We start from the raw sequence: 18,565 nt of genomic DNA, 5'->3' as shown, positions 1-18,565 counted from the left end.
CAGTATAGAAAAATTTAAAAAAATCATACATGACAATTTCATTATAACAGGAAGAAACAATACGATTACAATTTTGATTTGTTTTCATTTCTCTTTAGGGAAGATTATCCTGGATCAATGATTTCGTCTTCGGATATTAAAATATTCAAAGCTCCTACCGATGTTCTGACCCAAGAAGTAGAAGTAGATATGGCAAATATTAGATGTAAACTGGTAGCCATCCATCCCCCTTCTACACCCAGGACTACGGTTTTTTCCTATTTTACATACCTTTCGGTCCGATTAATACCTATTTTTTAAATATTTTATTTTATTTTTGGTCGGTCCGAATAATAACTATTTTTTAATATTTTAATTTATTTTTTTCGAGGAAGAGATCTTCATATATAGACCCATGGTACCACCCATGGAATGCTGCTGTATTCGTACCGTACCTCCTCCAGTAGATGAAAAATTATATGCGTCCCACTCATCAAAAGACGGCAAGTCAAACGTTCGAACGTGCATCATCATAATACTCATACTCAGCATAGCCTTCCAATCTACTTAAGGAAAACTGGACCTTATTCGCACACAGCCATACCTATTAATGTCCTATAACCTTTCTTTTTGGTGCCACCGGTAAACTGGAATGAATATTGTTCAAGTTGTTTGCACAGTGTCGAACAAAACAGTAAGCATACCATCAGTTCATTGCACAAAACTTTCAACACGTTTACTAATTGCGTATTGCACCTATTTTTGCTCTACTTTCCGCCCACACAACTTGATCTTTTGAGAGCCCACGAGCAAGATCAAGACATTTTGCTTATGTTGCGGAAAAAAAGTAAATTATCAATGCCTTGGTTTTCATTCATATATTTTTAACGAGAGTACAAATAGTGTTTTTTTTTCATAACAGACGGTATGGTCGTATAAATAGTAAAGATATTCATAAAATATTGTGCTATTTCTTATTTTCGGTTTCGATAAACTATTCCTATTTTTGGATTTTCTCGTTAATAAGAAATTTAAATATTGTCGTGCATCGTTTTACGTATAAAAGAAACTTATGCATTATTATTACGTTGTTCACGTTTGTGATTACATTTGTTTGAGCATTTAATCAGTCTTTATAATGCTGGAAACTGCTTTGCGCATTGTTCAGCTTATCTTTGAAGAAAAGACGTGGAAGTCATCCATTGTCACTAGAATACCGACGTTTTCTCCTACTGCCTTAAAAAGGCACAATAAATTAGCGTTAGTGTCCATTCTTGTACATTAAGTACATTTTTTCCGCCACCTCATCAACTGCACTGCGCAACACATTTCTTCTCAAATAGCATGGTAAACGTATCATGCATACGGCTTTTTGGATCGTATTTTCCTATCAATCTCTCTGAAAGGTGCAGAAGGACGGATTCAAAGTAGTCTTCGTCAGACAGCTGTTCATAAAAAAAACGTAAGTTCTTTTTCGGTTTTTACAACATCCAAAAAGGTGACATTTGTAGCAAGGTTTAGATTTCCGGTTGCTTGATTGTTGGTTGCTGGTATTCTTTGCTTCGATGATCGGTCAGATAATTCAGCTCAGCCCACTTAAGTGCAGACGACTAATTCAGTACGGCAAGTTCCTCCAGAGTTTTGCGTTGAAATTCTGCCTGTGAAGCTGGATTTGAAGTTTCAGGAACGATAGTAGATGGCACTGTGCTGCTTGACGAACAAGACACTTCCTCAAATGGTGGTGTATTTAGTGGTACATTGACGATAAGTTTCGGCCTGTACAGTTTTCCTGTCTTCAAGGGAAGTTTTTCTTTACCTTTTGCATAAAATGCAGGCATGCTGGATGGTGTTGCATTGAACGATGCTGCTTTGGATGGTGCAGGATGGTTGGCTTTGGTGTTGGGTGTTGCTGAGCAAGAAATTTTAACCGTAGGTGCAGGCCGGTATGCTTTTTGGCTGTTCACTAGTCTTGAACAGCTTGAACCCTTTCTTTTTTTACATGCATGCTGGATGATGTTGCATTAGACAATGCTGCTTTGGTTGGTACAGGATGGTGGTCTATGGTGTTAGGTGATGCTGAACGGAAAGGTGCTGCTGAGCAAGAAATTTTCACGGTAGGTGCTGGCCAGTATGCTTTTTGGTTATTGACTAGCATTGGATTAACTACTTCTTTCTTAGTGACAACGATGCCGGATGGTCCTGATGCTTGTAAAGTATTCGGTCCATTAATTTTTTTGCATCCCTACAATGGTTCTACCAAATATTGCATGCTTTCCTGCAGCAACGATGCCGGATTGTTTTGACCTGGTGACCGGTGACGCTATCTTCTTTATGCTGATCTGCGGCAGCCTGGCCTTCAGGGCAAGCAATGTAGCATTGCTGAATGCCTATGCTTGCTCGGAAACAGCTATTTTGGGTGGCGTTGGCTGAAATATTTTTCCTTTACGGATCCAGAGCCAGTAAGACCAGACAACGGCGGCGTAGTCCAAGGTGGATCGAACCCAACAACAAAACAAAGCCTTCAGGCATATAGGGTCTCTAAATTCTGAGGACAGTCTAACAATCAGACCCAGAGCTTTGTTGGACTTGGCCACAACATGATCAACATGTAAGTTTAAACAGAGAGTCTCGTCCAGTCACACTCCCAAGTCTTTCACGGAAGGTACTCGACCTTTGGCGGTGTCATGAAGGTTGTAGTTGTGATGGATCTTAGAAGATCTCCCAAACGAAATTACACAACATTTATCAGGACATTGATTAAGGCCATTGTTAAGACACCACACGGAGAAGATATTATGGGCATCTTGAAGGAGACAACAATCAGCAGACGAACTCACAGGAAGTAAAATTTTTAGGTCATCCCCATAAAGCAGATGGCCATCAGGGGGGGAGGGTGTACACACAATCGTTAACAAATAACAAAAATAGGAGTGGGCTAAGGACACTCCCTTGAGGAACCCCAGAAGGACCTTCAAAGGAGTCGGAAAAACAGGACAACACTTTAACTTAATACGATCTGCCATTAAGATATGAGCCAAACCAAGACAGCAGCTGACCCCCAACACCAAGCTTTGCAAGATTTGACATCAGAAGGTCAAGCAGCACGCTATCGAAGGCTGCTCTAAAGTCCGTGTGTATGACATCGGTTTGACAACCAGACACACTATTCACAAAGGCAGAGGAAACAAGACACATCACGTTGGATGAAGTATTGCCTTTGGAAATGAAGCCATCTTGATGAGGGGATAGGTGGGGGACAAAAACAGTAAGAATGGAGGGGTGAACTATAGCTTCCAAGACCTTAGATGGGGAACAGAGCAAGGAAATACCACGATAATTGGAGAATACTGAAAAAGGGTGACCTTTTATGTATAGGGATCTGCCAGGCACTCAATCAATCAATCAATCAATCATGTTGGTCTGCTCTTTTAAAGAACACGTCGTCGTCACACGGCCCGGTCAACAATAGATCTCCAGGAAACTCGATCCCTGGCTGCAGCTTCCCATCCGTGTAGGCACCCGATCTCCGACAGGTCACCCTTCACCTGATCCAGCCACCGAACTCGCAGTGCTCCCCGACGCCTCGTGCCGAATTGGGGGTCGCTGACGAATACTTTATTGGCGGGGCATGAGTCCGGCATCCTCATAACATGCCCTAGCCATCGTATCCTGCCGGTGTTTGTCATCGTCAGGATGTCTGGTGCTCTGTATAACTCAGCAAGCTCGTGGTTCATCCTTCTCCTCCACACTCAATGCTCGAACACACCGCCAAAGATGGTCCTCACTCTGCACTACACCCCTTTCATGGTAGCCTTTAACAGCCGGATCAGCTATCCAGGAAAGTGGTGACGCTGCATTATGTTTCGTAGCTCATTTCGAACTGTGGTATCGTAGGCCGCCTTGAAATCGATAAGCAGGTGGTGCGTAGGGATCCGGCGCTCTCGGCACTTCTTGAGGATCTGCCGTAGAGTGAAGGTCGGTGGTGGATTTGCCTCCAACAAACCCCGCTTGGTAGCTGCCGACGAAATCTGTAACAAGGGAGGTAAGTCTGCAGAACAAGATCTGGGTCTAACAGGCGCCATTGAAGACTGAAATGACACGATGGTTCGAGCATTCCAGTTTGTCGCCCTTTTCGTAGACTGGGTGAATGACGCCCAGTTTCCACTCCTCTGATAATTCTTCCTGTTCCCAGATTCTTGTGAATCAGCTTGTGCATTTCGACGGTAAGCCTCTCCGGCTCCATCTTGAAGAGTTCGGCCGCCAGTCCATCACTACCAGCAGACTTGTTGCTTTTAAGCTGCTTGATAGCGCTGGCAACCTCATCCAGAGATGGCGGAGGCACTTCGTCCTCTGCACTGTTGCTGTCACTGATGTTGTTGCTGCCAAGCACACTTCCAAATTCTCGGAAATACGCCTTCCTGAATCGATCTGTTAAAGATACGTGACAAGAGGGGGCAAAGAAGGAAGCACATTTTTTTTAGGACAGGCGACGGAAGGCCGTCTGGGCCAGGAGAATAAGACATTTTAAGTTTAACAAGGGAGGACAGGACATTATTGGGATTTATAGGAACATGATTTAGGGAGAAGACGTTACTAGGAGTGTATAAGAGACCATTAGCTAAAGGCATTGTACGGTTGCGAGGGTCGTACTCCGGACAAACACACTGAAGAAAGTGTTTAGCGAAAAGATGTCGTTGATCGGCGATGGAGGAAGCAGTATCATCATTTAAGGATATCGTAGAAGGGATGCCATGTAGTTTGAGACACGAGTTCATGAAGCGCCAGAAAGATCTAGCGTATGGAACAGTCATCTTCAGGACTGGCTGGTGATGGTCAATGGCCACGATAGGGCAAGGGGCAACTCGTACGGTTGAGCAAATCTCAGCTGCGTTGGCGTTTGCAAATATGAGGTCTAGCTGACGATCGCGCTGGTTCGCAACGCCTGATAATTGAAATAAAACCATGCCGTCGAGGCAAATGCTGGAGCTAGACGAGGGGCAGGCCGGGATGTAGTGGTGTGGCGCTGAGGTAGCTGGAAGCTGAGTTACATGAATCGCTGGTTCACTCAAAACCAGCCGAAATGAATCGCTGGTCTGAAGTACAAGATGAAATGAACCGCTAGTCCGAGGTACAAGACTAAATGAACCGCTGTGCATGTGCACCCGTGACGTCACTCGCCCCATGCCATAACGGCATGACGTCAGAATACATCAATCCATGGATCCTTATAGTTAAACCTATTCTAAGCGTAATATGAGAAAATCAAAATATATTGTTGTTCACAATTTTATTATCGAAAATCTCGCGTGTAAATTTTTATTGCTGTGTTTCGTTTTGGTTTTTGGTGGTCTGTTGCTCCTGATTTATAAGTTATTCGTCTTATTTGACCTTTTCAGTGTCCTGTAAGTATAATGAATAATTAGTCTAAAATAAATAAAAAGGAATTAAAAGAACTTACCCATTAACAATTTAAGATGTACGATCGATCCTACCACCAAATCTGTTACCTGAAGTTGGATGTGGGGCTGCTGCCGGACAATGCTTATGTGTACAGTTGGCATTGGAAAACAGCAAACAAATACATTTATTAACGAATGCTGTAATTAAAATTATAGAGAATAATACAAAATAGAATTACTTAAAATGCCCCGTAACGACCAAAATGTTCCGTCGTCACAACCAACCTCCTGAACCTCAATCGCAAATTCCAGTAGAACAGGACAGTAAAATAGAAAAAAAAAACCCATCAACGTACCATAACCACAACAGCCACATCCGATCCTCTGCCCATGATAGCCTCCGAAAAGGAGTAAGAAGAGTAGGACAAGAATCTAAATTGTATAGAGCAAAATAATGAGATGGCACATATACTGCTTTTGAAAGTTAAAGCTTCAGAGCCAAAGCAACGGCTTCACGAGGCAGTGTATCTTTCGTTCAACCGTGCATTTTTGGCAGAATGCAGTTGGAGTGGACGAGGAAAAAGATTGTACAATTTAATAAACGTAAAAACGTGTAGCGGCTGTTTGCCGAGGTAGCAGGAACGAATGATAATGAAGTAGAAAATTTCATTAAATTAAAATTAAAAAATCAATATCGGGCATGGCAGTGCAGGGAAAGATAAAAAGTGTTGCACGCGGATAGTTCAGTAGAAAAGATAGGAATGAGTTTAGATTAGTTTAGGTTATTTTAGATTCAGTTAGATTTACAATAGGTAGTGTTTCGATATTTTTAATACAAGTTCATTCAAACCAGTTCATCCTCCTCTCAAAACTCTCCAAATTCCCAAGTGGACTTTGCAACTTAACGAACTTCTAAACAGGTAGCATATTAGGTAGCTGTTTTTGTTTGTTTAGCTTAGGATGTATGAATTATTTTGAGTTTGGATGTTACTCAAAATTTATTTTATTTAAAGTTAATATAAGTTAGGCTAAGTTTGTAGATATAGCTATCATCGTATTTTATGAATAAAATATTGAATTGTTTTTAATTGTCTTGTAACTCACACGTCTATCAACCATTTTTCTCATTAAAAATGATAATGATGACCCACCTCATTCCCACACTTTACATTGATAGTAATCGATAGCAAATAAATAGCAAATACGAGTGATACAAACAAGTATTAAGTCACATAACGCGCGCGTGTCTCAATATATGCGTGACCGACTTTTTTTTTGCACTTTTGATAACATTTGAAACTATTTAACATCATTATCATTTTTGTTTTAGTATTATTTGAAAGGAAAATTAGTTTTATAGTAGTTTGTTAGTGTATAAGTATGCTATCGGCATAGAAAAATGAAACCCAATAGCGACCTTAACTCTCGTATTGTACAAGCAAAACTGCTCAAATGAGATATCAAGCCATCGTAGTACTCCCTGTAGCAGCCGAATCGTGCATTGCAGGAAAATACAAGCAATAGTGTAGTCAACGAAATGTAAAAATAGTTGTTGAACATGTTAAAAGAAGAAAGAAACAGTTGAAATGAACATGTCGAATAATATATTTTGAGATCAACATTTCGTATTTTAATGAGGCAAGATTGTCGGCTACACACGTATGTATGATAGAGAGCAAAACAAATCGATTTGTTATCTCAGGCAAGCAGTTTTGGTTGCACAATAAGAACGTTAATCATATTAATATTAATTTTCCTATCTTTATCCGCTCGTGATACGTTTTCGAATGATCGATCGTTCCCTAACTGATCCCGGGGCAGGCTCGTCCTGCCCTTTTCTGATCCTTCTTATTTCTTCTATATTTCTTCTTGCCTCCTAACTGACAGGGCGTTGAGAACCTTATAAAGTTTCCAACATTGTCCCCCCAAGTGTGCCACGGTTGAATAATCTAATCGTCTACAGCCCGTAAACACTTGAAACGTTTAACGCGCCGTAGTGACCCAACCTTATCTCTGTGTATCATCTAATCAACTAGAGCCCGTAAACGCTTGAAACGCTTAACCCGCCTTATGTGATGACGCAACCTCTCCTTTCTCTTATCTAGCTATCAACCGTGGCTTCACTTCCTTTACCCTGTCAGTTATCGCGTGTGTAGTCCTGTCATTTACGTGTCGTGTACGTATGTGTGTTTGTGTGTCGCGTAGTTGTGTTTTCCTTGCTCCGTTGGAACCACGCGGTTTTGTACTAGGCTGTAACGTCCAAGACTGCTATTTGGTGTGCAGGTCTTACGTACGTTCCGCTGGTGGTTTCAATTGTCGCCTGTCTGACTTGTCCATCCTTGCCAGGGACAACCGATACAATACGTCCTCTTGGCCAACAATTCCTAGGCAAATTGTTATCCGCTATCACTACCACATTCCCTATCTCGATTGGCCGTACCGGTTCGAACCACTTGGTCCGACGAGTAAGAGTAGGTAAGTATTCGGAAACCCATTTCTTCCAGAATAAGTCCGCTGCCTGTTGTGCTGCTCTCCACGATGATCTCAAGGCTGCGGGACTGTCGCAGTAAACGGCTGGCGGTTTGCTCCCATCAGAGCTCCCGAGGAGCAGGTGGTTCGGCGTTAAAGGCTCGGCCGTTTCATCTTCCAATGGCACGTAGGTAAGTGGTCTCGAATTAACGATTAGCTCGATTTCCGTGAAGGTTGAAAGGAGTACTTCATCCGTAGGGCGTTTGGGGAATACACATTGGTTCAACACCTTCTTCACGGAGCGCACCATGCGCTCCCAGCAGCCGCCGAAGTGAGGCGCGCCAGGTGGATTGAACGTCCATTTCATTCGCGGGCCACAAAATTCCGTTATCAACGCGTCGTGGTCAACCTCCTCCAACGCTTCCTTCAGTTCTCGCGAGGCCCCGACGAAGTTTGTACCGCGATCGCTGAATATCTCCAGTGGCATACCGCGTCGAGCGATGAAACGTCGAATCGCCAGTATGCATGACGCTGTGGTGAGGGATGCCGCTATCTCGAGATGGATGGCTCTCGACGTGAGGCAGGTAAGTAAAACTCCCCACCGTTTCTCGACTCTGCGACCGACGGACACTAAGAACGGGCCGAAATAATCGATACCTGTGAACGAGAAGGCACGCTGAGCAAATGCGACACGCTGTTGCGGTAGGTTACCCATTAGCGGTGGTTCTGGCATCGCGTTGTGCACCCTGCATCTCTGACAGCTTTTCCTCACACGTCGATACTCTCCCAGTAGCTTCGAGATGTGGTACCGCGTCCTCAGTTCGCTCAAGACCATATAGTGATTTGCGTGCTTGTATCGCTCGTGATACTCCCGAATTATTAGATCGGTCCCATAATCTTGTTTGGGAAGAATGATCGGGATCCGGGAGGATTCGTTGATGCCCGAGCACGCTGTCAACCGTCCCCCCACTCTCAGTATCCCTTGGTTGTCTAGGACAGGTGAGAGTTTGTAGATGCTGCTGTTTTTCTCGATCCCTTTTCGCCACGGGTGTCTCTGCGTCGATCATTTTTGCAGACTAGCGATTTCCCTGCCATAAGCTCTGCGCTGCATAGTCCGGATCAACACGTGTTCCGCTTCCGCCAGTACCTCTTTTGACAGCGGCCCAATCACCGTATCTTCCTTCTTGATGCGGCGACGGCTGTTCGCCACGAAACGAATCACGTACGCTACGGTCCGTAGCGCGCTATTCCATTTCGAGAACCGCTCGAGGAGAATAAGCGGTTCTACGGCCTGATGATGGTGAACAGTCCTTCGAAGTTCTTCCGTAGTGTCTCGTTCCATTGCGATGCGAGCAGGCCACGCATCCTCCGATTCCCACAGGAACGATGGTCCGCGAAACCAGCGCCCTTGCGCCGAAAGGTCCGGCGTTTTTGTCCATTTGGTTCCATCGTCAGCTACGTTCATTTTCGTGGGTATCCAGCGCCATTGTTCCGCATCCTTGATTTCAAGCAGCTCACCAACCCGAAACGCTACGAACTGATTATACCGCCTGTGGTCCGAGTGTAACCAGCTCAGCACGTTGCGCGAATCGGTCCAAAATACAGTGCTCCCAGCCGGTGGCTACGACGAATGGTGTCCGCTAAACGTGCTCCTAAGACTGCTGCTTGCAGTTCCAGCCTGGGAACAGATAAGAATTTCAGTGGAGCTACACGCGTTCTCAAACCTACCAGGGCGCATTCTACACTCTCGCCCTCTTCAAAGCGAAGGTATGCTACCGCAGCCATCCCGTTTTCGCTAGCGTCGCAGAATTTGTGCAATTCCCTTTTCGCACTCGTCGAGCAAAGATGCCGGTAACATCTCGGTACTGTCACTTCCTTAACCGCAGGGAGTACTCGCAACCATGCAGCCCATTTTTGCGCTATTTCGCCACCCAATACATGGTCCCAGCTGTATCCACCACGCCAGACCTCTTGAAGTAAGACCTTAAGGTACATTATAAAGTGCCCCAGGAATCCCATCGGGTCTTAGAGACTCATCTGCGTTCTTAGAATCTCCCGTTTCGTAGCGGGTCTTTCACCAGCTAGCAGATCCTCATCGTACTTTGGGGAGAGGCGGAACGTAAATACGTCGGTTGAGGTATTCCACCACATCCCCAGTACCTTTTCCGCTGTGGGTTCGTTTTCCATCTGAATGTTCTTTCCTTTCGTCGGTTCTTCTTGTAGAGAGTTGATTACCGCTTGCGAGTTCGAGGCCCAATTCCGGATCTCGAATCCACCCTGCGCGTGGATAAAACGAACGGTACTAGCCAGGTACGCGGCTTCCTCCTCGGTTTCCATGCTGGCGAGCATATCGTCCACGTAGTGTTCTTCTTCTATACATTCCACCGCTCGTGGAAACTCCTTCCGGAAACGTTCCGCATTCCGGTTCTTCACATACTGTGCGCTTGCAGGCGAACAAGCTGCCCCAAACGTCATTACGGTGACTGCATAGACAGCAGGATCCCCGTGTGGATCGTCGCCGTCCCAGAAGATCATTTGGCTGCGTTGATCTTTTTTCTTTATGCCCACACGATGGAACATCTCTGAATTTCAGTAGGATTGTAAGTAATCCAGCCAGCATATCCGGTCTAGTAAGGAGAAAAGAGTTCAGGGAAACGCCGCTTACTTTGGCTGCCGCATCGAACACCATGCGAATCTTGCCGGGTTTATTCGGGTTCGTCACCGGGAAGATGGGTAGATACCAGTCACTTTTGTGCCTCTCCGCCGTTTCCGCGCTGCTTAACCGCCGTATGTATCCTTTCGCTTTATACTCTTCCATTTTGGAATTCACAGCACCAGCTAAAATTGGATCCTTTGACATTTTTCGTTTTAGGCATACATACCGCTTCAGCGCTGAGGTTTTGTTGCAAGGTAGTTCAACGCTGTCGTACCGCCATAGGAGTCCGGTCTCGTTGCGCTGTCCGTCGAAGGTAGTCTCGCGCTCCAGTATAGCGAGTGCCCTTTCGTCGTCCTTAGATCGCAACGGCTTTACGGACTTATTAATGCCGATCGATTCCAGATCGAAATATCGTTTCACTGCGGCGGTAAGAATATCGTCCGGCGCAGCGTTACACGAACACACATGGAATGAGTTCCACGTGGATCCTGGTGTGGCACTCGCAACCGAGCAAGGACCGTAGACAACCCATACCAGACGGGTTTTCGAAGCGACTGGCTCGTCACACTTCCCATCCACACTCTTCAACGCTCGGGTGATGTTGCAGTTGTCGATGCCTATGAGGACACGTGGCAAGGCACCGGCGTACGACTTAACGGGAAGACCTCTCAAATGCGCATAGCAGCCAGCCCATTGAGCCATGTTAACCGACTGCGTTGGAAGGGCAAGCTCCTTGACGGTATGGACCTCAGTCAGTTCGTAAAGCGTTTGCGACTCGTTTCGGCCCGATATGCGAACTGTCAATCTAACGGAATCCTTTTCTTCTCTGGTTACGTCTCCCGTCCATTGTAGACACAGCGGGTGCGGTGTTCCGGCGATGCCTAGTTCCTGCAGGAGTCCGTGTTCCATGAAGGTGGATGTAGACCCGTCATCCAAGAAGGCGAATGTGTCTACACGTCCGTTGGGTCCGTACAGCGTCACGGGCACGTATTTCAGGAGCGTGCTATCCTTCAGTCCTGAATGGGTGTGAACTTTAGCAATGCTAAGATGTACTCCCTTACCTGAGTCGGCTCGAGGATCGCGCTGGTCGGGGCTAGAAGTTGTCCGATCATCCAGGTGGAGCAGCTCGTGGTGCTGCATGGTGCATCCGTTTACGCCACACGGCGTCTTCGCACTGCATCGACCTCCGTGGTACCCAAGACATTTACGGCATATCCTACGCTCGTTTATGAAGGCCCTCCTGGCGGTAACCGTTGTTCCTCGAAACCGCTTACATTGCGCGAGAGATGAACAGTCGGCGCCGCACAGAAGACAACGGGGCAGCAGGGCTGGCGCGTCGATTGACGAAGTTGGGTCCTTCTCGCCTGGGTCCTCTCTCAGCAGAACCGTGGTGTTGCAGTACGCTGGGTGAACACGCCCAGTACCAACAGGTTGCCGTCGATCGGGCTGCTCTGACGGGAATCGCTGAGGCTGACTACGGGATGGCTGAGCTTGAGGTTCCGGCTGTCGGCGATTTTGGTCGCTGCTGCTCGTCACGGGGTTTATATCAATAACGCCGCAGAGATCCTCCGCAAGATCTCCGATCCATCGACCAAACTCCACCAGCGTCACCTCCGGTAAGTGTCTCCTAGCACGCGCCCAGTCAATGCATATGACGGGTGGCAGCTTCCTAACCAACTCTTTTAGGAGGGCTACGTCGTACATGTAGCCTCGTAGCCCGGACGCCGTCATCGCTCCCACCAAACGCTTCACTGCGAATCCGAAATCCACCACCGTTGTCAACCTGTCAACCTTCGGGGGTGCCATCCTCCTGATCTTCTCGATCATCGATTCGACGATCAAATCGGGTCTTCCGAAACGCGCGTGCAGGGTTGCCATAGCTTCCTTCAAACCACCCGGAAAGGACAAAAGGTGTCCCACAGCTTCGAGTGCCGCTCCTCTCAGCGCATGCTGCAGGCGGCCGATGTTTTCATCATCCGTGTAACCGCAGGAGGCGTTGGTGCGGTTATACGTCGCTATAAAAAGCGGCCAGGCTTCCACGTCTCCTGAAAACATCGGCAAGTCGCGAGGCACCGGTTGGCGAGCCGCTATCTGGCTCTGGCTGAGCATTGTGGCACCAAGATATGACTGTGCAAATGCGGGTTGTGTTGAAGCAGTGTGTGGCGGCAGTGTGTGTGAATATGTGGTGTACGGCGGTAGTGTGTGTGTATGTGCTGTGTAGGCCGGTAGTGTCGCGCATCCTGGTTGTGTCGCGTATCCCTGGTGCGTCGCGTATCCCGTGTGTGTTGCGTAGCCGACATGTGTCGCACAGTGTGTTGGTGTGTGTGTCGCGACGCTACCCTGGTTTGTTGTGTTTCTCGGTAGTGTCGCGTGTGCTGATGGTGTCGCGCCGTAAGGCCCGAGGTCATGACCTTTGGTCCCGGGGACGTGACCTCGCGAGAAGCCAACTCCATGCAGGTCAGCCGCGCGCTTGGACTCATCGAAACCGCGCACCCACTCCGCGAATTCGGGATAACGCGTCCCCCCAGTGCTGCAACTAGGACGCTGAGCGATGGACGATGCGCTATCGTCGTTTTCGGCGTCCATCAGCGTCTGCATCCCGCGCTCAAACTCCTGCAAACGCGTTCTCCGCGTTTCGCGGGCCTCTTCGTGGCTCACCTGTGTTTCTTCGGACGATGCTGCCGTGCTTAGTGCAGGGATGGTTACGCTCCTCAGGGTGTTTCCTCCCGACGATATAACTCGCCGTGCTCCCGGAGTTGATGATAATCGGCTTGGCCCGCCGGAAACGTTTCCGCTGTCCTCGCGTTCCATCTCCGGACTCGCCACTAGAGTATCCTCTGCTCGCGGTATGCGACTCGCGTTACTCTGCTCCATGTCACTTTTACTTTTTCTCACTCGCGCGCCTGGCTTACTATACTTTCCGCTCCGCGAAACAAGTGTTACCAGTGAAAGTAAATTTAGCGTCACTACTTTCGTTCACGTTCCTATTATCGAAGTCGGATAATTTTTTGGAATGTTAAAAAACGAGCGGCTTCTTTTGCCTCTTCAGTGTACTGAGCTTTCTTTTTTACCAAGCTCTTTAGATACAATAGAGAGAAAGAAAGAAAGAGCCAAAAAATTAGTCCGCTGTTCGCGCGCGCTAATATTAATTTTCCTATCTTTATCCGCTCGTGATACGTTTTCGAATGATCGATCGTTCCCTAACTGATCCCGGGGCAGGCTCGTCCTGCCCTTTTCTGATCCTTCTTATTTCTTCTATTCTTCTTCTTGCCTCCTAACTGACAGGGCGTTGAGAACCTTATAAAGTTTCCAACACTAATAAAAAAAAGGTTATGGAAGCACAAGCATTGGAAAGCAAGGGGCCCCGCATAGCAAACATAAAGCTATGTATCAAAAATGGTCAATTTCCCACCCACTAACGTTAGTACTACTACATAAACACACAACATTACAACATAGAAAGCTTTAAAAGAAATAGAATAAAAATGATCATTGGTGAGTCCCGTGACTGTCGAACCACACTACGTTGTGATATATTTAATTTTTGAGTCCAATAACCAGTCACCTTTTCTAACTTTTGTTAAGCAGCTATTAGCGTGCGCTTTATTCTAACGTTTGACTTCGACTAACCTGGACTGACAAGAGTCCGGTCGTTTCACCGCTCACACCAACACACTCTCTAACTCTCCCATCTACCCATACAAACATACGGACACGAACAATCATTGTTAGCTTTACAAAGCATAACGCGGTAAATATGATGGTCTCACGCTTAATCAGGCAAAACAAAGATTCAGTAGTTATTGAAGTATACCGTATATGAACGTACTATTAATCGTGAAATGGAAAGATACGAGTGTAATTGTAGTGTAATTGTAAATTAAACTTTCCACTAAGTTTAATTGAAGAAGTTAGTTTAAAAAGAAACGTATTATCCAAATTGAAAGGTATGCATAAGAGGAAGCAAAGCAATAATATTACATGTTGTAGGAGGATTGCGAGAAGCACGCTCAAAAGAAGCAGCGGGTAAATAATATGCGACGAATTTGCACTTGATCATCTACCACGGTATTCCCCATCCTAGAGAGACCAGTTACTTTTACTTGGTAAATGTGTAAATAAGTAGACGATAATCGGACTGGATTGTCACTGTTATCGTCAACTGACGCGGTAAACATTTCCGTCCAGGAGTCATACTGGTCATACCCAATTATACTATACATAAGTGAAGATATTCTCTTCGCCTCCAAAAATTTAACTATGCAACGATCTTTCGTCAAGAGCTATGAATCGCTATGAAACAGTTCGATGGGCAGCTACTTGTACCGATGCAATTTCCTTCATACGGGCTGCCACTTGTACTGCTACTCTCGTGCCCGATTTCACATATCGTTTGATGATTTGAAGACAATTTTCAAAACGGTATGTGGAAAATTTGTTAAGCTATCCATAATTCGCAACGTCTCCTGACGCGTGCAGGAGATTTTGAACATTGCTTGTCATATGAGACCGACCGTTATACATGGAAAAGTCCTTTACAACATGGTAAAGGAAACTTTCCGCAAGGGGTCAATATCGCTGGTGTTCCGATGAAGTAAAGATCGTCACACCGCAGAAATAGAGTAAGAAGTGGTTTGAATGTATCGGTAAACATAAACTCCTTCAGGACCTCAATACTAATGTAATGTAGGAAAGAGCGAAATTCCGTAGCCTTCCAAAAATGGACACAGCGGAAAGATCGTATAGGGCGATTAACTTCCGCAGGAAGCTGTATCTTTATAATAAATTTCGAAGCAGCTTCCTTTTGTTGGGGTGAAATTCGAACAAAACTTTCAAATATGAACTCTAAAATTCCCAGCACAATTGTTTTGGTCACCCCATAATCAAGCAGGTGAAGACGTTCGCCAAATAACAAAACCGTCTATCACATTAAAATCATGCAAATCTTCTAAAGGCGTTCGCCATGGTTTATGATGGTCCATGTCTACTCAAAATCGAAAGCCGGCGTCTATACGTAATTCGTCGTCCACGGAAAGAAATACAATTTTCTATTCCGGTTTGATGTGTTCTCCATCGCAAGAACACTTCATGCAACCATGCTTTCCGTTGAAATATGTTGTTGCTGAAAAAATACAAAAACAAAATATTAATAATTATATAAAGTGTATAATAAAACAATCTTACCTTTGCGAATGCTCGAGCTGGAGAATCGGCGATAAAAGCACTCAGTGCAACGCGCACCAGTTTATCACCGAGAACTGTAAGCCATACTGCTGGAATTCGTTTAACTCCACTACTAGTGGCCGAAGTAATTCTTCCACTAGCCCTGGTTTTGCTACCTCGATATAATTACCGACTAGCATCACCGTAGCTATGGGCAATTCTTCCACCGGCCACAACTGCTTAGTGGAGCTCTTATACAGGGGAAACTCGTCGATCAACATTTGAATTGTAAATATGTCGTCTTCAGGAATAACATTTCTGTAAGAAAAGAATGACAAAATAAGCGGTGATATTAAATTTGATTCAAACACTACATATGTATACGCATGTGTACACGTCCAACTGAATTTACACTTACCGAACAAAATTCTACAGGATCGCCTCTATCCCTTGATAGAGCTTCCAAAATCCACCGCTCGAGATCGATTGTATTTCTAAACCGACACGGGGTTTTGAGGAGTGTCCGCACATCTTTTGGAACGTCAAGTTTATATAAATTCCGCAAGACCTTCAGAAGTAGATTGACCGTCGATCTTGGCCCTTTTTTCAATATTGCCCAGGTTCTTAGACCTTCAACTGGAGATAATGTCTCCATAAAGGCCCAAGCGTCCCCCCAACATGCTGCGATGTCATCATCATCACTTTCACGATCGGCATCCTCGTCGGCATCGGCATCGAAACCATCACCATGTCCACCACCCAGTACAGAATTCCAGCCTGAAAAAATAAAAATATCATAATCAATTCCAATTCTGTGTTACATTTCATAAAATGTTCCTTTTCTTGTTATGCTGTTTGCATTCATGGTAATATTAAAATATGTTTCATCAAATGATGACATTATATGCATTCTAGTTACAGCCAATAATTTTCGCAATTTAAGGAATGGTACACATCAGTTTTACATAAAGTGCAAGTTTCTGTGTAAATAATGTAAAAGAAGCTTTATTTTAATTTAGCTTAGGCAGCTTTCGGCGTTGCTTTGCTGAGTTTGTTATTTATTTATTATGAATTTTTTATTTTGTATTGTCATGTCGAGGTGTCTTTTTTCCTCTATTTTTCTAACGATCACATGACGCAAAAGTAAAGTTAATGCTATCAATACATAAGCAACTACCATGTTGAAATGGATAAGCTGTACGACGATTTCGCTCTCGTACAGTGTATCAAAAAGTTTCAGTCTCTAACAACGAGCGTGGGCCTCTCGAGGCAGCAGTTGGAGCTCTATCCATAATCCGCCAGCAGTTACAAGAACCAATTTGTGTTGGACTTCAGCTCGAGGCTCCTTTCGTGCCTGATCCTGCTGCTTGCGGGGGGCTCCCTGATCCACGAGAAAGACCCGCCTCTGCTTGGAAAGATCGCAGGAAATGATGGGTCAAATCCTTTGAAAGCTCTAAGCTAAATGTAGGTTTGTGTCCATTGTTAAAACTAATCTGCAGAGAGTATGCAAATTTTTGCCATTTCGAGGACCCACAAAATCGCTCATTCCACTTGCCATTCAACCCACCACGACATGGAGGGACGCACAAAACCGCCAAATTTTCCGGTCAATATCACCTAAAGCAAGTTGTTTTTCACTAACATAGCAATCAGCACAGCTTAAAATAGAACTAGCATTGCATTAAATAAAGTAGTATCTTACCTGTTGGCCACGGAATTTGAAATGATCCATCCAGTGCAAGAGTTAGCCGTTCCCACTCCTTCGCTGTTTGCTGCTCTAGCTCCTGCAACATTCGCTTTCATCTTCGCGAATTGTATTTGTCCTGACTCGGGTTCATGATGGCTCGAGAATATCACACACTTAATCACACTTTATCACAAAACACAAAATCCACAGCCAACTGAATCTCTTTTTTACACTGCACACATCTATTGTTTATATATCGAACGAAAGTAGAGTGTCAAAATAAGCACAAGTTCGATTGTGCGGGTGTAAACGGGTCAGTGGAAGGAACGAGGGGCAATGGAGTAGAACACAGCAGAATGAACTCTGAATATTTCCGTTCGTTTTAAACGCTAAGTACGAGGAGAGGGAGACAGAGCATAAAAAAAGAAAGAGTGGTCATGATGAAATGAACCTCATTGTCACCAGAGACAGAAACTCAAGGGAGGGGTAAGCGTAATGTAGTGCAGATGATGGGAGCGAAGCTGCTCATGCTATGAGCACGCCACCACCGCGAGAATGAGAGCTGTAGGCAGGATTACGATCACAGCGATTTACGTTGAAATTTGAGTCAGCCAGCAACGCAGAAGGTATGGAATCGTCCAACCACGTTTCGATGAAGTATTACTTGCACGATCTTGGCGATTCAGCAATAATCCGGATTTTGGAACTTAAAATAACCAATAAAAATAAACACTCTTCGTAAAAATTACTACAGTGCCTTGGAGTGGTGCGAGGAGCCAGAAAGAAAGATGGGAAAAAATATAGGCAGATGGCCTATCAAGATGCTAAACATCATCAAGAAGAGAGTTTTTTGATCATTCAGTCAATAATCGAGGGCAAGAATCTGAGTAAAACCTACCCCTTCTTATAGTCCAAAATAATTGAAAACGCGATCAACGAAAAACCTCTACAAGTGGATAGATTAAGAAACAGAAAACTCTTGCTGAAACTGGCAAATCATAATCATGCGCAAATCATGCGATAAACTGAAAAAATAGTGCGTATCCCAGAAACTAAAGGAGATATCCTAGTAGAAACCACAGAACACGCGACACTTAACTCATCTAAGGGTATCATCAAGAGCCCTGATATTGAGTTCATGGAAGAAAGAGAAAAACTTCGGAAGGTCGGAAAGATCAAAAGGTGAGCGAAGTGACAATTATCAAGAGAAGG

At 45.1% G+C, this 18,565-nt stretch overlaps 1 protein-coding gene across 1 annotated transcript; it reads right to left on the bottom strand.

Annotated features, from left to right (window-relative positions):
* Positions 1-7,623: 7,623 nt before the first annotated feature.
* Positions 7,624-8,580, bottom strand: LOC126560735 (uncharacterized). Its single transcript, XM_050216691.1, has one exon. The coding sequence runs from the start codon at positions 8,578-8,580 to the stop codon at positions 7,624-7,626; it is 957 nt and encodes a 318-aa protein (XP_050072648.1).
* Between the last annotated feature and the right edge of the window lie 9,985 nt (positions 8,581-18,565).

The sequence above is a fragment of the Anopheles maculipalpis genome, chromosome 3RL (assembly GCF_943734695.1).
Source record: "Anopheles maculipalpis chromosome 3RL, idAnoMacuDA_375_x, whole genome shotgun sequence".
NCBI lineage: Eukaryota > Metazoa > Arthropoda > Insecta > Diptera > Culicidae > Anopheles > Anopheles maculipalpis.
The sequence above is the reverse complement of the archived record's forward strand: the minus strand, read 5'-3'. Positions and strand labels throughout refer to the sequence as shown.

Bases quoted from the DNA above. Each gene is read 5' to 3' on its own strand.
- LOC126560735 (XM_050216691.1), bottom strand. From the start codon at position 8,580: ATGCCAGAACCACCGCTAATGGGTAACCTACCGCAACAGCGTGTCGCA.